Here is an 11347-nt window from a genome sequence, read left to right on the forward strand (position 1 = left end):
TGAGTAATTCATAACTTTTCTTAAAAAAAAAAAAAACAGGGCTAAATCAACTTTTTCTGTTGGTAAGCAGGAATCCCTTTTTGAACAGCCCCCAAATATTTGCATGTTTCATATTTTTCTTTTTTTAATGAAACAGAAGAAAGTTGGTAGATTTTTAAAATATATTGTGAAGGAGGAAAGACTGTGAAACACAATTTATCTTCCACTACTATATTACTCTACATAGGAATGTACTCATCTTGGATACTGTGAACATTAAGATGGTTTGCAAAGTTCTCAAAGTAATTTCCTGAGTACATTTTTATTTGATTTATATATTTCTGCACTAACGATGGACTTGGATTTAATAATCCACTCCCCTGCTAATGTTCCTTTATTGCTGTAATTTCCTATGTTTGCAAAATATGCTCAGCCCCGTACAGTAAGTAAACAAGATGTTTATTTCTATTTATTTCAGCCATGACTTCTCATCATCCTCAAGAAATTTTACCAGAGCAGGGAATAAAAGAGAGAGAGGGAAGATATGGAAAGAGTGACCTTCACTATTTACAACTAAGAAAACAATGGGAAAATATAGGTGAGAGTAAAGTTTAAAAAATCATATTATAATGGACAAACCTAATTACTAGTTCCTATTTATGATAAAAATTTTATGGTCAAAAGACACCAGGAACAATTAATATCTGAAAAAAAAAAATCAATTTATTCCACTTACTTTTGAGGAGCTTTATATGTCTTTAAGAATATACCACAGCCATTTTAAAGACTATATTTCCTCTGAAAGTAAATGTGGAAAATTTGAAAAGAAATCTGGTCCATGCATCAGTTTTTAACTTGGCCAATTATTAATGTAGCACTAAATTAAACTTCCAGTCAAACATTCGCACAGAGAAGATATTTAAGACAAATTTCTTAAGTGATACTTTGGAGAGTTTCTTTACAAAATGTCCCTTTTCCTGCAACAAAACAGTTATTTCTCCTTGTGCCCAAGTAGACAATATTAAGAATTGTAGAAAGGTTCCTACTTCCCCTCTATTGCTCAATGACAATTCTGATACAGATTTCTGGAAAGTGCGCTATAAAGTAACACCATTAGCCATGTCTCCACCCTGAGTAATTACCAGGATATTTACATTGCTGATAAAAATTACAAATATAGAGAAACTCCTAGTCATTTTCTAAAGGAAATTTACCAAAATGAAAAATGTGGGAAAGTCTTGCTTCAGTGCTCAGAAGCTATTACTCATCCAAATATTCATAGTCAAGACAAAATGTGCAAGTGTAAGGTATGTGAAAGGGCTCTTAATGACAGTGCAGAGCTTGCTCAATACAAGAGAATTTATAGAGAAGGCGAGCCCTATAAGTTTAGAAGATGTTGAGCAAGCCGATACTTTCATATATTCTTTAAACACAGCAGATACTTTGACAGTGATAAAACCTACAAATTTAAAAGAAAGCAGAAAAACCTTTAGTGAAAGGTTACAACTGGTTAAACTTCAGGGGATTTATACTGAAGACATGTAAATGTAAAAAGTATAGCAAAGCCTTAAAAGATTGTTCAACTTTTACTCAACACCAAAAAATTTATTCTGCAGCGAAGACCTGCCAATGTGAAGAATGCAACATACTGAAGAACTTCATTCAACATCACAGTGTTCATACAGGAGATATGCCATGTAAAGAATGTGAAAAAACTTCAAATAAAAGCTCCAATCTTATTTGTTACCAGTGGACATACACTGGAGAGATGCCCCACATATGTAAACAATTTTGCAAAGCTTTCAGTCAAAAACCAAGCCTTAAAAATCACCAGAGAATTCATATTGGAGAGAAACCCTACAAATGTAAAGTGTGTGGCAAAAGTTTTAACGCAAACTCACATCTTGATCGCCACAACAGGATTCATACTGGAGAGAAGCCCTACAAGTGTAAAGAGTGTGGCAAAAGTTTCAGTCAAAAATCATCACTTGCTCATCACCAGCGAATCCACACTGGAGAGAAGCCCTACAAGTGTAAAGAGTGTGGCAAAGCTTTTAATAGCATCTTATATCTCTATTGCCACAACAGGATTCATACTGGAGAGAAGCCCTACAAATGTAAAATGTGTGGCAAGAGTTTTAATCGCATATCATCACGTACTCGGCACCAGCGAATTCACACTGGAGAGAAGCCCTACAGCTGTAAAGTATGTGGCAAAGCTTTTAATAGCATCTCACACCATAATTATCACAAAAGGATTCATACTGGAGAGAAGCCTTACAAATGTACAGAATGTGGCAGAGCTTTTAATAGCATCTCACACCATAATTATCACAAGAGGATTCATACTGGAGAAAAGCCCTACAAATGTGAAGAGTGTGGCAAAAGTTTTAAAACAAACTCACATCTTAATAACCACAAGAGGATTCATACTGGAGAGAAGCCCTACAAATGTAAAGTGTGTGACAAGAGTTTTAATCACATATCATCACTTACTCAGCATCAGCGAATCCACACTGGAGAGAAGCCCTACAAATGTGAAGAGTGTGGCAAAGCTTTTAATAGTGCCTCACAGCATAATTATCACAAAAGGATTCATACTGGAGAGAAGCCTTACAAATGTAGAGAATGTGGCAAAGCTTTTAATAAATTTTCAAAACTTAGTTGCCACAAGAGGATTCATACTGGAGAGAAGCCCTACAAATGTGAAGAGTGTGGCAAAACTTTTAGTCAAAAAACATCACTTACTCAGCACCAGCGAATCCACACTGGAGAGAAGCCCTACAAATGTGAAGAGTGTGGCAAAACTTTTAGTCAAAAAACACCACTTACTCAGCACCAGCGAATCCACACTGGAGAGAAGCCCTACAAATGTAGAGAATGTGGCAAAGCTTTTAATAAATTTTCACAACTTAGTTGCCACAAGAGGATTCATACTGGAGAGAAGCCCTACAAATGTGAAGAGTGTGGCAAAACTTTTAGTCAAAAAACATCACTTACTCGGCACCAGCGAATCCACACTGGAGAGAAGCCCTACAAATGTGAAGAGTGTGGCAAAGCTTTTAATACCATCTCACATCTTAGTTGCCACAAGAGGATTCATACTGGAGAGAAGCCCTACAAATGTAAAGTGTGTGACAAGCGTTTTAATCAATCATCATCACTTAATCAGCACCAGCGAATCCACACTGGAGAGAAGCCCTACAAATGTGAAGAGTGTGGCAAAGCTTTTAATACCATCTCACGTCTTAGTTGCCACAAGAGGATTCATACTGGTGAGAAGCCGTACAAATGTGAAGAATGTGGCAGGGATTTTTATCAAAAATCATCACTTACTCAACACCAGAAAACCCATCCTAGAGAGAAGTCCTATAAATGTGAAGAATGGCAAAGCTTTTAAAATTGAAGATCACATCTTAGTAACATTATAGAATTTATACTGGAGAGAAGTTTTACAAGGAAAACATTGCATCAGTGTCTTTAACGATGAATCAACCCTTATTTCACAGTAGTTCAACACTATTTCACACCAGAGAGATGATAGCACAGAAATTATACAAGTGTAAAATAGGTGTCAGAGTCTCCAACAGTTGTTCACACCCTACTCAACACCTCAGAATTCATACAAGTAAGAGGACATGTGGAAAAATTTTTTGCAACACTGGAGGATTTATACCATATAGAAACCCAAAGAATGTGTACATGACTGTATTCAAATTTCAGACATTTTTCAGTTTCTTACCTCATACCTGGAGAAAATGTGGAATACCATTTGTCCAAAGTATGTACCTTAGATAACAGCAAAATATTTACAAAAACACTTTGACAAGTATAAAAATTTGTAGTAAATTTCTTAGCTATAGCCCATCCCTTGAAGTATTTGGGACCTAGGGGGGAAAAAATCATTTAAATGTAGAAAATGGGTAATTGCTTTTGACATTTGCTGAAAATTTTCTTAACCTCTTTAGCTGATAGTGTAGAAATAAGGAAATACAAATACAGAATAGTGCATCCCTAAAAGGATATAATTTTACTATAAATCAACAATTACTAAAGAGTCTCATTTTTCACAGCTGGAGAAAACAATTCTCAATGTTGATTATTACAGAAGTCTCAATGTTTATATGAAATTTTAAATTTTTAGTTTTTATTTTTGTACTTAAACTTAGGGACACTTAATCAGTAAACTGCATCCACAAATTTTTTTTCATTTTTATTTAGAGATAGGGTTTGCTAAGTTGTTTAGGGCCTCACCAAGGTATGGAGCCTGGCTTTTAACTTTCAAAGCTTCTCACGTCCCTAGGGTCACAGGCATGGACCACCATGCCCGTTTTACAGAGCATTTTTACTTAAATTGCATCCGTAAGGCAAATATGTTACTAAATAAAGTGATTTTCTTAATGTTAACCTTGTCATGCATTTAATGACATTATTAGGTCACATACCCCCCAATATTCACTTTGCTAATGGATCAAATATAGCAAAACATTCTATTGGGTAAATAATTCTATATCGTCTCCATGGATTATTTCATATGTTTAATCAACTTTTATTTGGGGAATATTTATGTAATTATATACTCTGTTTCTAATTATGCAAAAATTAAGGTACAGGAAGGACCTAGGAATACTAAAACAATGCCCAGATATCCCTAGTTTGAATTACAACTTTAACATTTCACCTTGTAGAGTTGCAGTACTCCCTAAGGGATCTACAAAACTGAAGAGTTATACAAGCTCCCAATCAGGGAGATGAGAAAGACCCAAGAGAGTAGAAGCCAATGTGCATATTCAGGTAGAAAAAGGAGGGTTACAGAAGGGGGAAATAGTCTCATTGTTTCCTGGGGAAAATCCTGGTCCAAAGGCCCATCCTGATTTTTGGACTGAAGAAACCTTGCAGTTGCTCATGAATTCTATGAGAGTCATCACTGAGGAGACTGTACTGACCTCAAATGTTGGAAATACATCACAATATAGGACCACCTCTTTAGTCTTGGATACCCAGTAGAAAAGTGTAACCAGATACATGTAAAATGATGACTGTAAAAATAAAAAGACATACTATAGGAGCATTTATGCCCCCACATTTTTCATTTCATTATATATTTTGATTTTTGTAGACCGTTTTCGTTCTACTTACTTACAATGTAATGTTTGTTATACTTATTGGATTATACGATAGATAGCATGTGTCATGGTCTCCCAGACCCCTCTACAACCCAGTAATTATAAGATACTATAAACTAACCCTGTCCCTCTTCAGATCTTACAGCTCCAGGAGCCCATGACACCACAGAGAGAGAAATACAATTTTGATTGAAATAAACAAGTCCTGTTCAAAAAGTAAAAACACAATATTCTCTGCATGTCTTTGGGTCAAGAAAACACCATCCAAAAACATTTCATTTAACTTTATGTGGAAAAATTAAATATTGAAATGATAAATTCTAGGAGAATAATATTCACACCATTCTTTATTCCAAGAGGTAACTCTCTAGGTTTCATGCTTATCTCCACGCCATGTTATTTTACACAGAACTGGCTTCATTTTACATGTGAGAGTTAACTATTATTAGGCCCAGAGGGAAGATTCAGTACTAGAGGTCTAAGGAAAATACTAAAGATCTTCCCTTTGCATGTGCCTGTATGAGTCTGCATATCCTTTATGAAACAGGTAAATATTGCTGATTTCTCAATACATCTGGCTCTGTGGCTCAATCATTGGAACCCCAATTTATTTGGTCATCTCAAGGCTATCACTCCCTCCTTGGGATCTTACCTGTTATTGACAGTGTTCTTCAGGAGATCACTAGGAGATGCAAGCCGTTTCTAACTTGTATTTATTCAGCCCCACTTTAAATACAAGTTAGAACAATAATTCAGACTCTCACCTGTGGAGATGATGCTCTGCCCAGGACTTCCCAGTCAGGACCCTGAAAAGCTGTTTGGGACTTTCCAGTACATAGGTTCAGTGTTGGGGTTTTCCTAGTCTGACAATACAGTTGCCTGTGTCTGTTACTATGAAAGCAAGAGAAAGCAAAAGTATTACTCAAAGAAACACTGTCTGGTATGAAGAGAGTGTTGTCCTTATCTATTGGACCTGACCTGCCAAGTTGAGCAGCTGCCCACATACTGAATGTCACAAACACATGTATGTGTTATCTAATCAGTAACTAGTGTATCTTTCAACTGCATGATTTTTTATTGCATGCGGGAGGAAATTGAGAATGCTTTCTTGAGTGCACACAGAACTATTAATAGTATTCATAACACTGCTATGTAATGTTTTCTTTCTAGTAAACTTGTAAGTATTGTTCTTGTGCTGCTTTGTAAAACAAATAGAAAAGAGTTGCAAACCAAAAATTTTGTGATAATAGATAGTTGCACAGACTGACTTGGGCAACTCTATTTACCAATGTTTGTTATTTTGTATGGGCTCAAGGTACTTTTATTTAACCTTAATGACATTAGCATTTATTGAAGAGTTTTTAACTCACAAAACTTCTCTGTATACAAATTTTCCGTCATCATTTTTAAAATTTCTTATTCTTTTTAGGTATACATGACAGTAGAGCAAATTTTGACATATTACACATACATGGAGTAAAACTTATTTTAGTTAGCATTCTATTCTTGAGCTGTACATGGTGTGAACCTTCACTGGTGGTGTGTTTGTATGTAAACATAGAAAAGTTGTTTCTGATTCATTCTACTGTCATTTCTATTTCCCTTTTCTTCCCTTCATTCCAACTTTGTCTAATCTAGTGAATTTCTATTCTCTCCCCCACCGTTGTTGAGTGGTTTAACATCCATATATATGTATATATTATATTATATGTAATGTCTGTTTCATTCTACTATCCTTCCTATCCCCATATCCCCTCCCCTCCCTGCACTCCTCTCTACTTATTCTATAGTAACTATTCTTCCCCACCCCTCATTGTGAGTTAGCATCCACTTATCAGAGAAAACATTTGGCGTGTGTGTTGGCTTATTTCACTTAGCATGATATTCTCCAACTCCATCCATTTACCACCAAATGCCATAGTTTCATTCATCTTTAAGGTTAAATAATATTCCCTTGGTGGGGGGAATATATATAATCACATTTTGTTATCCATTCATCTGTTGAAGGAAACCTAGGTTGGTTCTAGGGTTTAGCTGTTGTGAATTGTGCTGCTATAAACCTTGGTGTGGCTGTGTCCCTGTTGTATGCTGTTTTTAAGTCCTTTGGGTATAGTCCGAGGACAGGGATAGCTGGGACAAATGGTGGTTCCATTCTGGTTTTGCAAGGAGTCTCCATACTGCTTTCCATGGTGGTTGCACAAATTTGCAGTCAGTCCCATGAGTAATGTGTGAGTGTTCCTTTTCCCCCACATCCTCACCAACATTTATTGTTGCCTGTATTAATCTTTGCCATTCTGACTAAAGTGAGATAAAAAATTAAAGTAATTTTGATTTACATTTTCCTAATTGCTAGATGTGTTGAACATTTTTTCATGTACTTGTTAATGGATTATATTTCTTCCTGAGAAGTGTCTGTTCAGTTACTTAGCCCATTTGTTAATTCAAACAACAACAAAAAACCAATTAAGTTTTGAGTTCTTTAGAGATTAATGCTTTATCTGAGGTATATGTGGTATAGATTTTACACAAATCTGTAGGTTCTCTCTTCACATTATTGTTTCTTTTGCCGAGAAGCAGCTTTTTAGGTTGAATCTATCCCATTTATTGATTCTTGATTTTTAATTCTTGTGCTGTAGGGGTCCTGTTATGGATGTCAGATTATGGCTTAATATTTACCTCAGATTTTTAAATGGCATCCCAATTTCTTGAATGTTTCACTTTTATTGTTTCTCTTACTATCTTGCCTTATAGATCTACATGTTCTAAAGGGTCATGAAATGATCTAGCTTGACATGCATGATTTTCTGATGACTGTTATTTTTCAATAAGTAGATATATATTTCAAACAATCTGAAGCTACAATTTCAGACTCTTTAATTAAAGCACATACATGCCTTGTGTAGGAAATATTCCATCAGTAGATCAACATCAAATCTATTATATATATAAAAATATATAAAAGTCTGATTTCAAATGCATGCACATCCACTCCAGAGCTTGGCCCAGAACACTTACTCTATATTAGTTCTACATTTTAGAACCTCCGTGAAAGCTGTTATAAATCCAAAGCCCGAAACACTCCCCATTCTTTTTTTTTTTTATGGGGGACAATGAAGTTTGAACTCAGGGACACTCAACCACTGAGCCACATCCCTCGCCCTATTTTATGTAGAGATAGGATCTCACTGAGCTGCTTAGTAAATCTCTTTCACTGAGGCTGGCTCTGAACTCATCATCCTCCTTCCTCAGCCTTCCAAGCTGCTGAGATTACAGGCATGTGCCACCATGCCTAGCTCCTAAGAGAGCCTTCCTTAACTGATTGGAACCCACTTGTTCAGTGTATTGTGGCCTAATCCTCACAATTAGAGATGAAATTATTTTCCTCTTTATTAAAAATCAGGGCAACTTACACAAAGAGATTGGATTCAACAGCGCCTAGTTAGGGGTCCACATTACAATAAAGGTGTGGTCTGCAATTCTCCTCCTCTCCAAAGAGAGCTCTTCTTGGCTCCACAAAGTTAGGAGTATTCACCAACCCTCTGCCATGCTCATTCCAGAAGCCTCCCAGGAGGCGAGTGTATATGAGGGACAGTATTTCAGGTGGCACCTTGATGATCATTGGGCCATGCCATGGATTAAGGCAGAGCCCATGTCAGAGGCTCAAAACTTTCATGTGGCTGGTCCAGGATAGGGGCTGCCTGAGGGGATACTTTTCCTCCGCCCTTGATGTGTCTTGCCTAACTGTGTGTATACTGAAATACTTGTTCAACGACTTGCACTCTTCCTATTTTATGTTTCCCTCTCATGTGGTTTTGGAGTTCTCATGCTTTGGCAATTATTGTGACTTTTGTCTTCAGTTTTACAACATCCTTCAGCCCATCCATGTGGAATTTCTGTCTGTGGATATTAGTTTTCATTTTATATATTTCCATTTAGTCCAAATTTCCAGTTACCTCTAGAAAGAACAAATGTTTGATTCATTATCATGCCTGTACTAACCCTTCACATGTTGATAATGGTGGTGATTAAGAACTATCTTCTTATTTCTACAACTGGAACATCTTCCATCGCAATATCAGTCAGGAAAACAGACCCTCCTGTAGGAACATTTTGGTTTCCCCCTAATGAGAGCTTGGGGTCTGTAGAGAAGTGCATGGGCTCTCTCGTACCCTGAGGAGGTCCACAGAACAGAGTAGAGGAGAGTGTGGCTGTGGAGTCTCTAATCAAGACCTCCAGACACCAAGCAGGAAGCAGGTCTGATTTTATTGTGCAGTTACCATGTATATGTACTCAGGCAGTGCCTAAGCAAAATATAGGCAACCACCAATGCAATGTCTGCTAACAGTCCTTGCAGTGAACAATCAAGGAGTGGGACTGCAACACATGGCCTCGTGCCCAGAGCTGTGCCGATGGGGTAAGCAGTTTGCCACTCACACGCCTAGCATGGGGAGTGGCCTGCCATGCAGACACCCTTAACCTATGCCCTGTATGCAGTACTCCATGCACTCGTCCCCACAGAGAAGCACTTCTGAGGCTTTCTTTCTTGACTTTAAAGAACAATTTCTCTTCTAGTGGCCTTTCTCAGGACATATTTAAAATAATAGTAATATAAATACCATAGATGTAAGTGTGAACCCTGAGCTGTATTTTCAAACCCTGACAATTTACAAAAGCAACCCACGGATCTCACCTCTACTTCTCACAAAGAGCTGCCATTCATTCAGTCATGTCTTGCCTAGGGTTTGCTCATCATGTTACTGGAGGGTGTGTGTTGAAGCAGAGGTGCTGGGTGATGGTGTTGCCCTCTCTGAGGTGGCAGTCATTTCTTCCTAGTGCTCTTCATAGATTCCCAGCACACAAAGAGCCACAGGTCAGAGGTTTCTGCCGAGGCTGACATCAGTCCCAATCCTACTTGCTTGAAGCAAGTCCAGTCTCAATTCTCCATCTCCCTTTTGTCTGTTTTTATGTTACCGAATACCAAGGGGACATGGGGAGGGTTGGCAGTAGTGGTGAAGCTGAGCTCTGTGATGAGGACAACCGCAAGCTGTAAGTGTGCACTTGAGTTGATAAGGGTTGAGGAAATAGGATCTGTCACCCCTATGAGCAGGATGGTGCTCACAGTGCATACGGGAGAAGAGATGTTTCTTCCTCTCACTTTCACCCTAGAATGTGCCCACCCAGAGGATCCAAATAACCCTAACATGCAGCAGGGTGTCCTTCTCCTGTAATTCTCTCTACATCTGTCCTGACCACCAGCTCGTGTCCACTGCCTGAGCAGTCCTCACTAGATGGTTGCAACACAGATGATGGTGCATGTATCACACAGCCTCCCCTGACTTTAGTGACAGCACCATATCTAACATGACTCCTTCCTGGATCCAGATACTAGAGGGAGTCTTTACTATCAGCTCTAACAAACAAAACTTCTGATTTTTTTTTTTGAAAATTTCTTTTTCATGTGTGATCTGTTTTTTCTCATCTCCTCACTTGGCCTTTTCTTCCTCTTACCATATGTGAATTCTTCAAATGTAATCAATGTCGGAAATCTGTTTGATTCCCTGTGATTTACACATCCTTCCACACAGAATGCCCAATCAAGCTGGGAGGCAGCTTGATTTCTCCAGTGCATAAAGGACATGAGTGCCCAGTACGATAGGGCATTCCTGGACCAAGCTGGAAGCATCACTCCATAGACCCTTGTTTGAGGGGTGTTTCTCAGATTACCTCCCTGATATCAGAGAGCTTGTGTTATGTCTCATGATCTCCTGGACTATGTTGTGCCAGGCATAATGTGCACAGCTGGGAAGGTACATAGCTCAGGATTTCAGTCATCTATGAATCATTCCCATTCTCCAGGATGCTTCTTAACAATGAAACTCAGCAGGCACATTACTATAGATATCTCTTCACAACACTACCATGATATATTTACACAATTTTAATCATACTTGATGCACATCATTTAGTGATGATTGTGGTTCAAAACTGGAGCTAGTAGAATCACCAGACTGGGCTTTCTTCTGGCACTACCTGTATGAAGATTAGTTCTCCTCATTATTTACATGATATATGTACACAATTTTAATCATATACTTGATGGTCATTATTTAGTGATATGATTGTAGTTCAAAACTGGAGATTGGTCATCCTGCAGACTGCTTTCTCCTGGAACTACCTGTATGAAGATTAGTTCTCTTCATTATTGCATGAAATTGTGTCCCTTTCTTTGAAGCATACTATCA

The 11347-nt window shown here is 37.8% G+C and overlaps 1 protein-coding gene across 1 annotated transcript; it reads left to right on the top strand.

The window, feature by feature from the left end:
* The first annotated feature begins 68 nt into the window (after positions 1-68).
* Positions 69-10874, top strand: LOC124102432 (zinc finger protein 345-like). The gene is made up of 2 exons (XM_046458726.2): positions 69-577; positions 1596-10874. Exons 1-2 carry the CDS (start codon positions 460-462, stop codon positions 3377-3379), a joined length of 1902 nt encoding a protein of 633 aa, XP_046314682.2. The 5' UTR covers positions 69-459; the 3' UTR covers positions 3380-10874.
* Positions 10875-11347: the final 473 nt, after the last annotated feature.

This window comes from Marmota monax, unplaced genomic scaffold (genome assembly GCF_021218885.2).
Source record: "Marmota monax isolate L192 unplaced genomic scaffold, Marmota_monax_Labrador192_F-V1.1 WCK01_AAM20220418_F8-fsc00370, whole genome shotgun sequence".
NCBI classification, from domain to species: Eukaryota; Metazoa; Chordata; class Mammalia; order Rodentia; family Sciuridae; genus Marmota; species Marmota monax.